Source organism: Mustelus asterias, chromosome 25, assembly GCF_964213995.1.
Source record: "Mustelus asterias chromosome 25, sMusAst1.hap1.1, whole genome shotgun sequence".
Taxonomy (NCBI): Eukaryota; Metazoa; Chordata; class Chondrichthyes; order Carcharhiniformes; family Triakidae; genus Mustelus; species Mustelus asterias.
This window is the reverse complement of record NC_135825.1, coordinates 41,210,359-41,229,311: the sequence shown is the minus strand read 5'-3', so window position 1 is coordinate 41,229,311 and position 18,953 is coordinate 41,210,359. Positions and strand designations below refer to the sequence as shown.

The window sequence follows — 18,953 nt, the reverse complement described above, 5'->3', positions numbered from 1 at the left end:
TAAGAGGGAGTTGAAGAGCGAGCTTAGAAGGGCTAAAAGGGGACATGAGAAGACTTTGGCGGATAGGGTTAAAGAGAATCCTAAGGCGTTCTATAGGTATGTCAAGAACAGAAGGTTGGTTAGGGCAAGTTTAGGGCCAGTTATAGATGGCAGAGGGAAGTTATGTGTGGAACCGGAGGAGATTGGTGAAGCATTGAACCAATATTTCTCTTCGGTGTTCACGCAAGGGGACATGAATATAGCTGAGGAGGACACTGGGTTGCAAGGGAGTAGAATAGACAGTATTACAGTTGATAAGGAGGATGTGCAGGATATTCTGGAGGGTCTGAAAATAGATAAATCCCCTGGTCCGGATGGGATTTATCCAAGGATTCTCTGGGAGGCAAGAGAAGTGATTGCAGAGCCTCTGGCTCTGATCTTCAGGTCGTCGATGGCCTCTGGTATAGTACCAGAAGATTGGAGGTTAGCGAATGTTGTCCCATTGTTTAAGAAGGGGAACAGAGACTTCCCCGGGAATTATAGACCGGTGAGTCTCACTTCTGTTGTCGGCAAGATGTTGGAAAAAATTATAAGGGATAGGATTTATAGTTATTTGGAGAGTAATGAATTGATAGGTGATAGTCAGCATGGTTTTGTGGCAGGTAGGTCGTGCCTTACTAACCTTATTGAGTTTTTTGAGAAAGTGACCAAGGAGGTGGATGGGGGCAAGGCAGTGGACGTGGTATATATGGATTTTAGTAAGGCGTTTGATAAGGTTCACCATGGTAGGCTTCTGCAGAAAATGCAGATGTATGGGATTGGGGGTGATCTAGGAAATTGGATCAGGAATTGGCTAGCGGATAGGAAACAGAGGGTGGTGGTTGATAGTAAATATTCATCATGGAGTGCGGTTACAAGTGGTGTACCTCAGGGATCTGTTTTGGGGCCACTGCTGTTTGTAATATTTATTAATGATCTGGATGAGGGTATAGTTGGGTGGATTAGCAAATTTGCTGATGACACCAAAGTCGGTGGTGTGGTAGACAGTGAGGAAGGGTGTCGTAGTTTGCAGGAAGACTTAGACAGGTTGCAAAGTTGGGCCGAGAGGTGGCGGATGGAGTTTAATGCGGAGAAGTGTGAGGTAATTCACTTTGGTAGGAATAACAGATGTGTTGAGTATAGGGCTAACGGGAGGACTTTGAATAGTGTGGAGGAGCAGAGGGATCTAGGTGTATGTGTGCATAGATCCCTGAAAGTTGGGAATCAAGTAGATAAGGTTGTTAAGAAGGCATATGGTGTCTTGGCGTTTATTGGTAGGGGGATTGAATTTAGGAGTCGTAGCGTTATGTTGCAACTGTACACAACTCTGGTGCGGCCGCACTTGGAGTACTGTGTGCAGTTCTGGTCCCCACATTACAGGAAGGATGTGGAGGCTTTGGAGAGGGTGCAGAGGAGGTTTACCAGGATGTTGCCTGGTATGGAGGGGAGATCCTATGAGGAGAGGCTGAGGGATTTGGGATTGTTTTCGCTGGAAAGGCGGCGGCTAAGAGGGGATCTTATTGAAACATATAAGATGATTAGAGGTTTAGATAGGGTGGATAGTGATAGCCTTTTTCCTCTGATGGAGAAATCCAGCACGAGGGGGCATGGCTTTAAATTGAGGGGGGGTAGTTATAGAACCAATGTCAGGGGTAGGTTCTTTACCCAGAGGGTGGTGAGGGATTGGAATGCCCTGCCAGCATCAGTAGTAAATGCGCCTAGTTTGGGGGCGTTTAAGAGATCCGTAGATAGGTTCATGGACGAAAAGAAATTGGTTTAGGTTGGAGGGTCACAGTTTTTTTTTAACTGGTCGGTGCAACATCGTGGGCCGAAGGGCCTGTTCTGCGCTGTAATGTTCTATGTTCTATGTTCTATGCCCGTCCCCCCCTCCCCCTGACCGTCGCCCCCCTCCCCCTGACCGTCCCCCCCCTCCCCCTGACCGTCCCCCCCCTCCCCCTGACCGTCCCCCCCCTCCCCCTGACCGTCCCCCCCTCCCCCTGACCGTCCCCCCCATCCCCCAGCCCGTCCCCCCCCTCCCCCTGACCGTCCCCCCCCTCCCCCAGCCCGTCCCCCCCTCCCCCAGCCCGTCCCCCCCCTCCCCCAGCCCGTCCCCCCCCTCCCCCAGCCCGTCCCCCCCCTCCCCCAGCCCGTCCCCCCCCTCCCCCAGCCCGTCCCCCCCCTCCCCCAGCCCGTCCCCCCCCTCCCCCAGCCCGTCCCCCCCTCCCCCAGCCCGTCCCCTCCCTCCCCCAGCCCGTCCCCCCCCTCCCCCAGCCCGTCCCCCCCTCCCCCAGCCCGTCCCCCCACTCCCGTCCCTCCCCTCCCCCACCCCGGCCCCCCCCCCAGCCCGTCCCCCCCTCCAGCCCGTCCCCCCCTCCCCCAGCCCGTCCCCCCCCTCCCCCAGCCCGTCCCCCCCCTCCCCCAGCCCGTCCCCCCCCTCCCCCAGCCCGTCCCCCCCTCCCCCAGCCCGTCCCCCCCCTCCCCCAGCCCGTCCCCCCCCTCCCCCAGCCCGTCCCCCCCCTCCCCGTCCCCCCCCTCCCCCAGCCCGTCCCCCCCCTCCCCCAGCCCGTCCCCCCCCTCCCCCTGCCCGTCGCCCCCCCTCCCCCTCGCCCCCTCCCCCTCGCCCCCTCCCCCTCGCCCCCCTCCCCCTGCCCGTCGCCCCCCCTCCCCCTGCCCGTCGCCCCCCCTCCCCCTGCCCGTCGCCCCCCCTCCCCCTCCCTCTCACCCCCCTCCCCCTCTCCCTCCCCCTCTCCCCCTCTCCCTCCCCCTCTCCCCCTCTCCCTCCCCCTCCCCCTCTCCCCCTCTCCCCCTCCCCCTCTCCCCTGCCCCTCCCCCTCTCCCCTGCCCCTCCCCCTCTCCCCCTGCCCCTCCCCCTCTCCCCCTGCCCCTCCCCCTCTCCCTCCCCCTCTCCCCCTGCCCCTCCCCCTCTCCCCTCCCCCTCTCCCCCTGCCCCTCCCCCCTCTCCCCCTGCCCCTCCCCCTCTCCCCCTGCCCCTCCCCCCTCTCCCCCTGCCCCTGCCCCTCCCCCTCTCCCCCTGCCCCTCCCCCTCTCCCCCTGCCCCTCCCCCTCTCCCCCTGCCCCTCCCCCTCTCCCCCTGCCCCTCCCCCTCTCCCCTGCCCCTCCCCCCGCCCCTCCCCCTGCCCCTCCCCCTCTGCCCCTCCCCCTGTGCCCCTCCCCCCTGCCCCTCCCCCTGTGCCCCTCCCCCCTGCCCCTCCCCCTCCACCCCTTCCCCTCTCTCCTCTCCCCCTGCCCCTCCCCCCCTCCCTCCCCCTCTCCCTCTCCCCCTGCCCCTCCCCCCCTCCCCTCCCCCCTCTCCCCTCCTCCCCTCCCCCCTCTCCCTCCCCCCCTCTCCCTCCCCCCCTCTCCCTCCCCCCCTCTCCCTCCCCCCCTCTCCCCCCCCCTCTCCCCCCCTCTCCCTCCCCCCCTCTCCCCCCCCCCTCTCCCCCCCTCGCCCTCCCCCCCTCTCCCCCCCCTCCCTCCCCCTGCCCCTCTCCCCCTGCCCCTCTCCCCCCTCCCCCCCTCTCCCCCTCCCCCCGCCCCTCTCCCCCTGCCCCTCCCCCTCTCCCCCTGCCCCTCTCCCCTGCCCCTCCCCCTCTCCCCCTGCCCCTCTGCCCCTCCCCCTCTCCCCCTGCCCCTCCCCCTCTCCCCCTCTCCCCCTCCCCCTCTCCCCCTCCCCCTGCCCCTCTCCCCTCTGCCCCTCCCCCTGCCCCCCTCCCCACCCCCCTGCCCCCCTCCCCCCCTCCCCCCCCGCCCCCCTCCCCCCCCGCCCCCTCCCCCCTCCGCCCCCTCCCCCCTCCCCCCTCCCCCCTCCCCCCCCGCCCCCCTCCCCCCTCCCCCCTCCCCCCCCGCCGCCATCCCCCCCCGCCCCCCTCCCCCCCCGCCCCCCTCCCCCCCCTGCCCCCCTCCCCTGCCCCCCTCCCCCCTCCCCCCTCCCCTGCCCCCCTCCCCCCTCCCCTGCCCCCCTCCCCACCCCCCTGCCCCCCTCCCCACCCCCCTGCCCCCCTCCCCACCCCCCTGCCCCCCTCCCCACCCCCCTGCCCCCCTCCCCACCCCCCTGCCCGTCCCCCCTCCCCGTCCCCCCTGCCCGTCCCCCCTGCCCGTCCCCCCTGCCCGTCCCCCCTGCCCGTCCCCCCTGCCCGTCCCCCCTCCCCGTCCCCCCTGCCCGTCCCCCCTGCCCGTCCCCCTGCCCGTCCCCCCTGCCCGTCCCCCCTGCCCGTCCCCCCTGCCCGTCCCCCCTCCCCGTCCCCCCTGCCCGTCCCCCCTCCCCGTCCCCCCTGCCCGTCCCCCCTCCCCGTCCCCCTGCCCGTCCCCCCTGCCCGTCCCCCCTGCCCGTCCCCCTGCCCGTCCCCCCTCCCCGTCCCCCCTGCCCGTCCCCCCTCCCCGTCCCCCCTGCCCGTCCCCCCTCCCCGTCCCCCCTGCCCGTCCCCCCTCCCCGTCCCCCCTGCCCGTCCCCCCTCCCCACCCCCCTGCCCGTCCCCCCTCCCCACCCCCCTGCCCGTCCCCCCTCCCCACCCCCCTGCCCGTCCCCCCTCCCCACCCCCCTGCCCGTCCCCCCTCCCCACCCCCCTGCCCGTCCCCCCTCCCCACCCCCCTGCCCGTCCCCCCTCCCCACCCCCCTGCCCGTCCCCCCTCCCCACCCCCCTGCCCGTCCCCCCTCCCCACCCCCCTGCCCGTCACCCCTCCCCACCCCCCTGCCCGTCACCCCTCCCCACCCCCCTGCCCGTCACCCCTCCCCACCCCCCTGCCCGTCACCCCTCCCCACCCCCCTGCCCGTCACCCCTCCCCACCCCCCTGCCCGTCACCCCTCCCCACCCCCCTGCCCGTCACCCCTCCCCACCCCCCTGCCCGTCACCCCTCCCCACCCCCCTGCCCGTCACCCCTCCCCACCCCCCTGCCCGTCACCCCTCCCCACCCCCCTGCCCGTCACCCCTCCCCACCCCCCTGCCCGTCACCTCTCCCCACTACACAGATTTGGAGCCTGGAGCCGCTGCCGTGCGCTCTCGTGCAGGTTCGCGCATCCTCGCCCCGCAGATGGCGTCACGCGCCCTCGTCCCCAGTGCGGGTGCAGCGCACTCAGTCGCCATGGAGCTGGGGCCGGTGCTGCTGTTGCTGAGCGCGCAAGCGGGTAAGGAGAGAGCGCGGCTTGTGTGTGCGAGTAGGCCCCAAATATAAATACCTCAAATGGAAATATCCCGAAATATCCCCAAATATAAACACCCCAAATATAAATATCCCCAAATATAAATATCCCCAAATATAAACACCCCAAAGACAAATACTCCCAAATATAAATACCCCCAAATATAAACATCCCTAAATATAAGCCCCAAATAGATATTCCCAAATATCAATACCTCAAATATCAATACCCCAAAGATATCCCCAACAGATATCCCCAACTAAAAAAATGTTCCCAACAAATATCGCCAATCAAACCCCCAACAAATACATATCCCCAACAAATACATATCCCCAACAAATAAATATCCCCAACAAATAAATATCTCCAACATAAATCCCCCAAAAATATCCCCAATATATAGCTCCAAAAGATATCCACAACCAAAATCCCCAACAGATATCCCCAACAAATATCCCCAACGAATACCCCCAATAAAGATCTCCAACAAACAAATATCCCCAACAAAAAACCACAACAAAAATCCCCAACAAATAAAAATCCCCAATAAATATCTTCAACAAATATCTCCAACAAAAATCCCCAATGAACAAATATGCCCAACAAATATCCTCTTCGAATATTCCCAATGAATATCCCCAACAAATATCCCCAAAAAATATCCCAACAAAAAAATGTTCCTAACAAATATCCCCAACAAATATCGCCAAACAAACCCCCAGCAAATAAGTATCCCCAGCAAATAAATATCTCCAACATATGTCCCCAACAAATATCCCCAATAAATATCTCCAACAAATAGGCCCAACAAATATATATCCCCAACAAATATCTCCAACAAATTAATATCCCCAACAAATATCCCCAACAAATATCCCCAACTAAAATCGCCAACTAAAATCCCCAATGAAATAATATAGAACATAGAACATAGAAAGCCACAGCACAAACAGACCCTTCGGCCCCCAAGTTGCGCCGATCACATCCCCACCTCTAGGCCTATCTATAGCACTCAATCCCATTAAATCCCATGTACTCATCCAGAAGTCTCTTAAAAGACCCCAACGAGTTTGCCTCCACCACCACCGACGTCAGCCGATTCCACTCACCCACCACCCTCTGAGTGAAAAACTTACCCCTGACATCTCCTCTGTACCTACCCCCCAGCACCTTAAACCTGTGTCCTCTCGTAGCAACCATTTCAGCCCTTGGAAATAGCCTCTGAGAGTCTACCCTATCCAGACCTCTCAACATCTTGTAAACCTCTATCAGGTCACCTCTCATCCTTCGTCTCTCCAGGGAGAAGAGACCAAGCTCCCTCAACCTATCCTCATAAGGCATGCCCCCCAATCCAGGCAACATCCTTGTAAATCTCCTCTGCACCCTTTCAATGGCTTCAACATCTTTCCTGTAATGAGGTGACCAGAACTGCGCGCAGTACTCCAAGTGGGGTCTAACCAGGGTCCTATAAAGCTGCAGCATTATCTCCCGACTCCTAAACTCAATCCCTCGATTAATGAAGGCCAGTACGCCGTACGCCTTCTTGACCGCATCCTCCACCTGCGAGGCCGATTTAAGAGTCCTATGGACCCGGACCCCAAGGTCCTTCTGATCCTCTACACTGCTAAGAATGGTACCCTTCATATTATACTGCTGCTTCATCCCATTGGATCTGCCAAAATGGATCACCACACACTTATCCGGGTTGAAGTCCATCTGCCACTTCTCCGCCCAGTCTTGCATTCTATCTATGTCTCGCTGCAACTTCTGACATCCCTCCAAACTATCCACAACACCACCTACCTTGGTGTCGTCAGCAAACTTACCAACCCATCCCTCCACTTCCTCATCCAGGTCATTTATGAAAATGACAAACAGCAAGGGTCCCAGAACAGATCCCTGGGGCACTCCACTGGTCACTGACCTCCATGCAGAGAAAGACCCCTCCACAGCCACTCTCTGCCTTCTGCAGGCAAGCCAGTTCTGGATCCACAAGGCAACAGCCCCTTGGATCCCATGCCCTCTCACTTTCTCAAGAAGTCTTGCATGGGGGACCTTATCGAACGCCTTGCTGAAGTCCATATAGACCACATCCACCGCTCTTCCTTCGTCAGTGTGTTTGGTCACATTTTCAAAGAACTCAACCAGGCTCGTAAGGCACGACCTGCCCTTGACAAAGCCGTGCTGACTACTTTTGATCATACTAAACTTCTCTAGATGATCATAAATCCTGTCTCTCAGGATCCTCTCCATCAACTTACCAACCACTGAGGTTAGACTCACCGGTCGGTAATTTCCCGGGCTGTCCCTGTTCCCTTTCTTGAATATAGGGACCACATCTGCAATCCTCCAATCCTCCGGAACCTCTCCCGTCTCCATCGACGATGCAAAGATCATCGCCAAAGGCTCCGCAATCTCCTCCCTCGCCTCCCACAGTAACCTGGGGTACATCCCATCCGGTCCCGGCGACTTACCAACCTTGATGCCATTCAATAGTTCCAACACCGCAAACCAGCAGTACAACCACCCAGATGCCTTTCCACCGTGAATACCGAGGTAAAGTATTCATTAAGCAGCTCCGCCATTTCTAACGGTTCCGCACAAACTTTTCCCCCTTCACCTTTTAAGGGTCCTATGCCTTCACATCTCATCCTTTTACTCTTGACATATTTGTAGAAAGCCTTGGGATTCTCCTTAATCTTACCCGCCAAGGCCTTCTCATGACCCCTTCTCGCTCTCCTAATTTCCTTCTTAAGCTCCTTCCTACATCCCGTATACTCCTCTAAATCCTTAACACCTCCTAGCTCTCTGAACCTTCTGTACGCCTCTCTTTTCTTATTCACCAGGTTCATCACAACCTTCGTGCACCACGGTTCCCGTACCCTACCAACACCCCCCTGTCTCATCGGAACGTTGTCATGCAGAGCTCCAGACAAACATTCCTTGAAAATCCTCCACTTTCCTTCGGTACTTTTCCCCAAGAATGCCTCCTTCCAATTTACCCGTCTAATTTCCTCCCTGATGACACTGTATTTCCCTTTCAGAGAAACACTTTCCTAGCCTGCCTGATCCTATCTCTTTCCAATGCTATCGTGAAGGAGATAGAATTATGATCGCTATCCCCAAGATGCTCACCCACCGAAAGATCCTCCACCTGTCCAGGTTCATTAGCCAGCACCAGATCAAGTACAGCCTCTCCTCTAGTAGGCTTATCCACATACTGTGTCAGGAAACTCTCCTGGACACACCTAACAAACTCCTCTCCATCCAAACCCCTAGCCCTAGGGATATTCCAATCTATGTTTGGGAAATTAAAATCTCCCATCACGACAACTCTGTTATTCCTACATCTCTCCAGGATCTGTTTTCCCATCTGCTCCTCAACATCTCTGTTACTATTGGGCGGCCTATAGAAAACACCCAGCAACGTTACCGACCCCTTCCTGTTCCTAACCTCCACCCACAGAGACTCCGTAGTCAATCCCTCCACGGCGTCCACCTTCTCTACAGCCGTGACACTATCCCTGATCAACAGTGCCACTCCCCCCCCTCTCTTGCCTCCCTCCCTGTCCTTCCTGAAACATCTAAAACCCGGCACCTGAAGCACCCAGTCCTGTCCCTGAGACATCCAAGTCTCCGTAATGGCCACCACATCACAATTCGAAGCAGCAATCCACGCTCTAAGCTCATCCACTTTATTCACTACACTCCTGGCATTAAAATAGACACATCTCAGACCTTCAGCCTGAGCACTTCCCTTCTCCATCACTCGTCTAACCTCCCTCTTACCCTGTTTACATTCCTTATCTATTTGCGAGCTAACCTCCTCGCTCTCAGTCCCCTCATTTCGATTCCCTCCCCCCAACCTTTCTAGTTTAAAGTCTCTCCAGTAGCCTTAGCCAACCTTCCCGCCAGGATATTGGTCCCCCTGGGATTCAAGTGCCACCCGTCTTTTTTAAACAGGTCACACCTGCCCCTAAAGAGGTCCCAATGATCCAAGTACCCAAATCCTTGTCCCTTGCTCCAGTCCCTCAGCCACGCATTCATTCTCCACCGATTCCTGTTCTCACTCTCCCGCGGCACAGGCAGCAATCCCGAGATTACTACCTTTGCATTCCTCTTTCTCAGCTGTCTACCTAACTCCCTATATTCTCTTTTCATGACCCCTTCCCTCTTCCTACCTATGTCAGCAGTACCTATATGCATCACGACCTTCGGCTCCTCTCCCTCCCCCTTCAGGATTTCTGGGACTCGACCAGAGACATCCCGGACCCCTGCACCAGGGAGGCAGACCACCATCCGAGAGTCCCGTCTGTGTCCGCAAAAACGCCTATCTGACCCCCTCACCGTAGAGTCCCCAATTAGCACTACCCTCCTTTCCTTACCCTTTTGCACTACTGGGCCAGGCTCAGCTCCAGAGACACTGCCACCGCTGCTTCCCCCAGGTGGGCTGTCCACCCCAGTAGTACTCAGACAGGAGTACTTATTATTAAGGGGCACATCCACCGGGGTGCTCACCATCAACCGAGCTTTCTCCTTCCTCACTGTTACCCAGTTACCCCCAAATATCCCCAATAAAAATCTCCAACAAATAAATATCCCCAACAGATATCCCCAACGAATTAATATCCCCAACAAATATCCCCAATAAAAATCTCCAACCAATAAATATCCCCAACAGATATCCCCAACTAAAGTCCCCAACGAATTAATATCCCCAACGAATATCCCCTTCAAATATCCCCAACATAAATCCCCCAAAAATATCCCCAACAAAAACATATTCCCAACAATATCGCCAATCAAATCCCCGACAAAAATATATCCCCAACAAATAAATATCCGCAACAAATAAATATCTCCCAACATAAATCCCCAACAAATATCCCCAACAAATATCCCCAACAAAAACCCCAACAAATAAATGTTCCCAACAAAAACCCCAACAAATAAATGTTCCCAACAAATATCCCCAACTAATATCCCCAACAAAAATCCCCAACAAATAAATATCCCCAATAAAAATCCTCAAAATAATTATCCCCAACAAATGTTCCCGAGATAAATCCCCAATAAATATCCCCAACAAATAAATATCCCCAGATATCTTCAACAATTATCCCCAATAAATATCCACAACAAATAAACATCCTCCAGAAGAATCCCCAACAAAGAATCCCCAACAAATACCACAACAAATAAAAATCCCCAACAAATATCCCCAAATTATCCCCAATAAATATCCCCAACAATTAAATATCCCCAACAATTAAATATCCCCAACAAATAAATATCCCCAACAAATAAATATCCCCAGCAAATATCCCCAACAAAAATCCCCAACAAATACCCTGAGAAATAAACATCCCCAACAAATATCCCGATCAAGTATCCCCCATAAATATCCCCAACAAAATCCCAATTAATACCCCCTACAAGTATCCCCCATAAATATTCCCCACAAATATCACCAACAAATACTCCAACAAAAAACCCCAACATAAATCCCCTATAAATATCCCCAACAAAAACATATCCCCAACAAATGTGCCCAACAAATATCCCCAAAATATCCCCAACAAGTGTCCCAACAAATATCCCCAATAAATATCCCCAACAAATAAATATCTCGAACAAAGGAATATCCCCAATAAATATCCTCAACAAATAAATATCCCCAATAAGTATACCCAATAACTTTTCCCAACAAATAAAGATCCCCAGCAAATATACAAAACAAATTAAAATCCACAACAAGTAAATATCCCCAACAAATATCACCGACAAATTCCCAATAAATATCCTCAACAGATAGCCCCAACAAATACCCCAACAAGTAAATATCCGCAACCAATAACCACAACAAATATCCCAAAATATCCCCAACAAATACCTCCAAAATGTCCAAAACATTTGTCCAAATGTCCAAATATCCCCAATAAATATCCCCAACAAACAAATATCCCCAAGAAATTAATATCCCCAATCAAATATCCCCAATCAAATATCCCCAATCAAATATCCCCAACAAATGTGCCCAAAAAAATCACCAACAAGGGTAGGTCATGCCTCACAAACCTAATTGAGTTCTTTGAGAAGGTGAACGGTAAGCTATTGCAGAAAATACGGAGGCATGGGATTGAGGGTGATTTAGCGGTTTGGATCAGGAATTGGCGAGCTGTAAGAAGACAGAGGGTGGTGGTTGATGGGAAATGTTCATCCTGGAGTTCAGTTACTAGTGGTGTACCGCAAGGATCTGTTTTGGGGCCACTGCTGTTTGTCATTTTTATAAATGACCTGGATGAGGGCATAGAAGGCTGGGTTAGTAAATTTGCGGATGACACTAAACTCGGTGGAGTTGTGGACAGTGCGGAAGGATGTTGCAGGTTACAGAGGGACATAGATAAGCTGCAGAGCTGGGCTGAGAGGTGGCAAATGGAGTTTAATGTGGAAAAGTATGAGGTGATTCACTTTGGAAGGAGTACCAGGAATACAGAGTACTGGGCTAATGGTAAGATACTTGGTAGTTTGGATGAGCAGAGAGAGCTCGGTGTCCATGAAAGTTGGCACCCAGGTTGATAGGGTTGTTAAGAAGGCGTACAGTGTGTTAGCTTTTATTGGTAGAGGGATTGAGTTTCGGAGCCATGAGGTCATGATGCAGCTGTACAAAACTCTGGTGCAGCCGCACTTGGAGTATTGCGTACAGTTCTGGTCGCCGCATCGGAAGAATGTGGAAGGATTGGAAAGGGTGCAGAGGAGATTTACCAGGATGTTGCCTGGTATGGTGGTAAGGTCTTATGAGGAAAGGCTGAGTGACTTGAGGCTGTTTTCGTTAGAGATTAAGAGGTGACTTAATAGAGGCATACAAGATGATCAGAGGATTAGATAGGGTGGACAGTGAGAGTCTTTTTCCTCGGATGGTGATGGCGAGCACGAGGGGACATAGCTTTAAATTGAGAGGTGATTGATATAGGACAGATGTCAGAGGTAGGTTCTTTACTCAAAGAGTAGTAAGGGTGTGGAATGCCCTGCCTGCAACAGTAGTGGACTCGCCAACATTAAGGGCATTTAAATGGTCATTGGATAAACATATGGATGATATTGGAATAGTGTAGGTTAGATGGGCTTCAGGTTGGTTTCACTGGTCGGCGCAACATCGAGGGCCGAAGGGCCTGTACTGCGCTGTAATGTTCTATGTTCTATAAATATCCCCAAAATATCCCTAACAAATATTCCCAATAAAGATCCCTAACAAATATCCCCAATGAATCCCAAATCCCCAGTAATCAAATAACACCCACAATAAATATCTCAAAATAACACCCCCATCCCCAAATATATATCCAAATAACACCCCAAATAACCACATAATATCCAAATAACTCAATCTCCAAATAACACCCCAGATCCCACTTTAATACCCAATTAAATCCCCAAATTAATACCCCATCTCCTCCAATAAAATCCCAAATAAATAGCACAAATCCTCAAATAACATCCTCAAATGAATCTGGGCGCAATTCAGATCCGACTTCAAAATCTGCTTTCAGGCGCCCCCATACGCACTTAGACTGAAAAAACAATTCCGGGTCCCATTTGCACTGTGGGCGGGGCTTAGCGTGGCCGGAACGATCGGAGCTCTGGACTGCGCATGCGCAGTTAGAAAACAATTTGAAAAGGCGCGCCTGTATCAGATCGCTGCCGGGCCGCAGAAAGCGGCTCGGGAGCGAAAAGTGGGAAGCAATGGGCCCCACAGACATCACTGTCCCCCTTATCCACTCACCCCCTGCTATCAGACCAATTGCGACCCCCCCCCCCCCGCCCCCCACCCACTGATCGTCCGCAGACTGGCAGCGGACCCCCCGCCCCTCCCATCCATCTGCACCCCCCCCCCCCCCCCAACCAGTGAGCAATCAGGCCCCCCCCCCCCCGCAACCACCACCACCAAGAGAATGATCTGGCCTCACTCCCCCCCTCCCCTCCCCAAGAGAATGATCTGGTCCGCCTCCCTCCCTCCCCTCCCCAAGAGAATGATCTGGCCTCACTCCCTCCCTCCCCAAGAGAATGATCTGGCCTCACTCCCCCCGTCCCCCCAGAGAATGATCTGGTCCGCCTCCCTCCCTCTCCAACCAGACAACGATCAGCCCCCCCCCCCCCCAAGCCACCGAACAACAATCGCGCCCCCCCCAGCCACCGAACAACAATGCCCCCCCCCCCCCTTGATCTGAGTCAGAGAGCCGTTGGAAGCTCTGAACTCGCCTCTTCAGCAGCTGGAGCGCCCGATTCAGACTTTTATTCAGCATGTTCATTTCGGCGCGATTCAGGATCGGCGAATACGGTGGTAAAGGGGAAAATGCTGATAAAGTTTGGCGGGCAGTTCATTAATTCAATTTAAATGCGCCCGTTTCGGGCACGAATCGGATCGCGGCCATTCCTGGGTCTCAGTAAAGTGGCCATCTGCGCGGACCATGTTATGGCCTCACACCCGACTTTACCACGTTTTACCGCCTGAAAACGGGTGCACTGCAATGGTAAAATAGGGCCCATAGAAGATCATAGAATCCCTACAGGGCAGAAGTAAACCATTCAGCCCATTGAGTCTGCACCGACAACAATCCCACCCAGGCCCTATCCCTGTAACCCCACGTATTCACCCTGCTAACCCCCTTGCTACTAAGGGGCAATTTAGCATGGCCAATCAACCATAGTGAAATAGAATCAAAAAATCCCTACCGTGCAGAAAAAGGCTATTTGGCCCATTGAGCCTGCACCAATACAATCTCACTCAGGCCCTATCCCCATTTTTACGCTACGTATTTACCCTCCTAATCACCCTGACACTAAGGGGGGAATTTTACCATTTTGAGTCTAAGTGCCGGATCTGGGCGTCAATTAGATCCGCGCCTGGAATCCTCTTTCCAGCGCGCCCATACGCGTTTTGCTGGCTCCGGCCCGATCCGTGCTGGTGGCGGGGCTTAGTGCTGGCGCAGTTCGAAAAAAATCTGACAGAGCGCACCCGGGCGCGAAAAAAAAAAAGCAGAGAGTGGCTCTCTGACGTTCATCCTCTGGTCGGGGTGGGGGAGGGGGTGTGACGTCTCATCCTCCGGCCGATCCCTCCTGGCACCATCACTGATACACTACCAGCCACAGATTACTCTTCCCTACAGGTGCGAGAGAGCGGGAGAGATGGCTGTGGCTGGTAGTGTATCAGTGATGGTACCAGGAGGGATCGGCCACGGACACGCAGCGGAACCCCCCCCCGACCAGAGGTTGATACGTCACACCCCCTCTTGAACCCAGGTCCATGGCGCTGTGATGCAGCAAAGCGTCACTGTGCTACCCTCTGTACCACTGTGCAAAATATCCCAAATCAAACCCCAAATACTCAAATAAATATCCCAAAACTGTTTGCCAGACTGATTCCTGAGATGGCGGAACTGATGTATGAGGAGAAATTGAGTTGGTTAGGATTATATTCGTTGGGAGTTTAGAAGAAATGGGCCGGGGGTGGGGGGGGTTGCGGGACCTCATTGAATTCTATAAAATTCTAACAGAACTAGACAGTGTAGATGCAGGTAGGATGTTCCCGATGGTGGGGGTGTCCAGAACCAGGGGTCACAGTCTGAGGATACAGAGTAAACCTTTTAGGACAGAGAGGAGAAGTTTCTTCACCCGGAGAGTGCTTGGCTTGTGGAATTCATAACCACAGAAAGCAGTTGAGGCCCAAATGTTATATGCCTACATGAAGCAGTTAGATATAGCTCTTGCAGCTTAAGAGATCAAAGGATATGGGGGAAAGGTGGGATCAGTCTGTTGAGTTGGATGATCAGCCATAATTATAATGAATGGCGGAGCAGGCTGGAAGGGCTAAATGTTTTACTTCTGTCGGGAAAACATATTTAACCACTTAATTGAAGTTCTTTGATGTACTATACCTAGATCTCCATATGTCTTTTGATAAGGTACCACAAAGCTTGTAGCAGTAACATTGGCATGGATGGCTAGCTAAGAGGAAACAGTTGGCATAAATGGGTCTTTTTGTGGTTGGCAAGATGTGATGAGTGGTGTTGGATGAAGGGACTGAAGGTATAGTTGCTAAATTTGCTGAGGACACAAAAACAAATTGGGAAGTAAATTGTAAGGAGGACATGAAAAGGCATAGACACAGAGGCTTGGTTAAGTGAGTGGGCAATAATCTGATGGAGAATAATGTGGGCAGATGTGAATTTGTCTATTTTGGTAGGAATAATAAAAAAGCTTATTATCTAAATGTGCACAGTTGTGCAGACTAGGTGAATTGGCCATGCTGAACTGCCCCCTAGTGTCCCAGGATGAGTAGGTTACATGGATTAGCCATGGTAAATGTACAGGGTTATGGGGATAGGGTGGGGGAGAGCGTCTGGGTAAGATACTCTTTTGGAGAGTTAGTGCAGATTCGACGGGCTGAATGACCTCTTCTGCATTGTAGGGATTCGATGATTCTAAATGGTGAGGGATTGCAGAGCTCAAATTCAGATGGAGGAGTGTCCTGGTGCATGAATCACAAAAAAACGAGTATACAGATTCGGTGGGTAATTAGGAAAGTTAATAGAATGTTATCATTTATTGTGAGGGGAATTGATTGCAGAAGTAGGGAGGCTATGCTTCACTGTCCGTGGCATTGGTGACAACACACATGGAATATTGTGTTTCCTTATTTAAGGAAAGATGTAAATGCATTACAAACAGCTCAGAGAGGTATGGACAAGTTGTTTTATGAGGAAAGGTTAGCGGGGTTAGATTTAGAAGAGTAAGAGGCGACTTGATTGAAATCTTCAAGATCCTGAGGGGTATTGACAGGGTGGATGTGGTTCCTCTTGTTGAAGAATCTAGAACTGGGGCGGGGTCAGTGTTTAAAAATAAAGGGTCACCCATTTAGACAGAGGTGAGGAGAATTTCTTTTTCAGAGGGTGTAGTGTCTCTGGAACTCTCTTCCTCAAAAGGCCGTGGAAGCAGAGTCTTTGACTATTTTGAAGGCAGAGTTGGATAGATTCTTAATTAACAAGGGGTGAAAGCTTATTGGGGTAGGCAGGAATATGGGGTTGACGTTACGATCAGATTAGCCATGATTGCATTGAATGGTGGAGCAGGCTCGAGGGGCTGAGTGGCCTACTCCTGCTCCTAATTTGCATGGATGTGCACTCGGATAGGTTAAGTGAGATGGAATATGAAGTGGGAAATTATGAGGTTGTGGGAAAAATGGAAAAACAGAATATTATTTAAATGAGAGAGAGAAAAATGCTGTGGTAAATGAATCACAACAAAATTAGTATGTAGGTACAACGAGCAGTTAGAAAGGGAAATGGAATATCTGCCTTTATGGAAAGGCAAGTAGAGTTTAAAAGTAAGAAAGTCTTGCGACAAAGGGACAGGGCAAGGGTGAGATGGCACTTGTAGCAATTGTGTTGAGTTTTGGATGCCTTACTTATTAGGGCAGAATATACTTGCATTGGAGGAAGTTCAAAGAAGGTTCATTAGGCTGATTCCTCAGATGAAGGGGTTATATTATGAGCAGGTTGGCTTATACTCATTGGAATTTAGAAGAATGAGGGATGATCTGATTGAAACTTGCTCGCTGAGGATTTAAGTCCCAGATAGAATACCCTTATTGAAGAAAATGTGTAAAGACATTCCTAGTAACTACAGACTGATCAGTTTAACATCTGTGATGAGGGGTAATGTTTTAAAAACATTCATCAGAGAAAAAAATCAGCAGCTACTTGTAGATGTTTGAGTTAATTCAGGAGAGCCTGGATTTGTAAAAGGCAGATTATACTTGACTCATTGATTTTTTTTTGACAAAGTAACAGAGAAGGTTGATGAAAGGATGTTCTCAAAATGGATTTAAAAAATAATTTGACAAAGTACTGTGAAAGTGATTAACAAAATTGAGGCTTGTGTGATAGGAGAGTATCAGCTTGAATTTTAAAAAGAATGGCTTAAAGATAGAAACCAGCGGGTATGGTAAATGGTTACTTTTTAGACTGGAGGATGTTAGACAGTGGTGTTCCTCAATGGAACGGAATAGCAGGAACTCTGCTATTTTGATATAAATTAATGACTTGGATGCTGGAATACAGAGTAAAATTTCAAACTTTGCCCATGATACCAGAGCCAGAGGTGTGGGAAAGAGTGAAAATGATACAAATTGTCAGCAACATGACGAGATAGACTAGCAGAATGGTCAGACAAGTGGCAGATGACATTTAATACAGTAAGAAGTCAAACAACACCAGGTTAAAGTCCAACAGGTTTTTGCTTTTGCTACTCCCACCCACCTGACGAAGGGACAGCCTGTTCCGAAAGCTCGTGGCTTTTGCTACCAAATAAACCTGTTGGACTTTATCCTGGTGTTGTTAGACTTCTTACTGTACTTAAGGGGAGGGGAGGGGCAGGGCTTAAGGGGAGGCAGGGGAGCTGCGCACCCTGCAATTAGGGTGGCCGGGGGATTGTCGGGGCACCGATTGGTCTGGGAGTCCAGTGATTGGTCTGAGAGTCCAGTGATTGGTGTGGGAAGCCAGCGATTGGTCAGGGAGTCCAGTGATCGGCCAGGGAGGCCAGCGATTGGTCGGGGAAGCCAGCGATCGGCCAGGGAGGCCAGCGATTGGTTGGGGAGTCCAGCAATCGGCCGGGGAGTCTAGTTATCAGTCGGGGTGTCCAGCAATCGGCCGGGGAGTCTAGTTATCAGTCGGGGTGTCCAGCAATCGGCCGGGGAGTCTAGTTATCAGTCGGGGTGTCCAGCGATCGGCCGCAGATTCTAGCAATCGGTTGGGGAGTCCAGCGATCGGCCAGGGAGGCCAGCGATTGGTTGGGGAGTCCAGCAGTCGACTGGAGAGTCTAGTTATCAGTCGGGGTGTCCAGCGATCGGCCGCAGATTCTAGCAATCGGTTGGGGAGTCCAGCGATCGGCCACGGATTCTAGCGATCAGTCAGGGTGTCCAGCAATCGGTCGGGGAGTCCAGCGATCAGCCGGGGTGTCCAGCAATTGGCCGGGGTGTCCAGCGATCGGCTGGGGAGTCCAGCAATCAGCCGGGGTGTCCAGCGATCGGCCGGGATGTCCAGCAATCAGCCGGGGTGTCCAGCGATCAGCCGGGGTGTTCAGCGAACGGCCCGGGAGTCCAGCGATTGGCCAGGGTGTTCAGTGATTGGCCGGGCTGTTCAGCGATTGGCCGGGCTGTTCAGTGATTGGCCGGGCTGTTCAGTGATTGGCCGGGGAGTCCAGCGATTGGCCGGGGTGTTCAGCGATTGGCCGGTGTGTTCAGCGTTTGGCTGGGCTGTTCAGCGTTTGGCCGGGGTGTTCAGCGATTGGCCAGGGTGTTCAGCGATCGGCCAGGGTGTTCAGCGATTGGCCGGGGTGTTCAGCGATTGGCCGGTGTGTTCAGCGTTTGGCTGGGCTGTTCAGCGTTTGGCCAGGCTGTTCAGCGATTGGCCGGGGTGTTCAGCGATTGGCCAGGGTGTTCAGCGATCGGCCAGGGTGTTCAGCGATTGGCCGGGGTGTTCAGCGATTGGCCGGTGTGTTCAGCGTTTGGCTGGGCTGTTCAGCGTTTGGCCAGGCTGTTCAGCGATTGGCCGGGGTGTTCAGCGATTGGCCAGGGTGTTCAGCGATCGGCCAGGGTGTTCAGCAATCGGCCGGGCTGTTCAGCGATTGGTCGGGATGTCCAGCGATCGGCCAGGATGTCCAGCGATCGGCCGGGGAGTCCAGCGATTGGCCGGGGAGTCCAGCGATTGGCCAGGGAAGCCAGTGATCGGCTGGGGAGTCC

The 18,953-nt window shown here is 53.1% G+C and overlaps 1 protein-coding gene across 3 annotated transcripts in view; it reads left to right on the top strand.

Moving 5' to 3' along the window:
* Positions 1-4,987: 4,987 nt before the first annotated feature.
* Positions 4,988-18,953, top strand: part of shisa4 (shisa family member 4) — an 85,868-nt gene continuing 71,902 nt past the window's right edge. For all 3 annotated transcript variants that reach the window (XM_078242359.1, XM_078242360.1, XM_078242362.1), the window contains exon 1: positions 4,988-5,140. In XM_078242359.1, the coding sequence (XP_078098485.1) occupies positions 5,047-5,140 (94 nt within the window). In that variant the 5' untranslated portion in view covers positions 4,988-5,046. The remainder of the gene's footprint in view (positions 5,141-18,953) is intronic.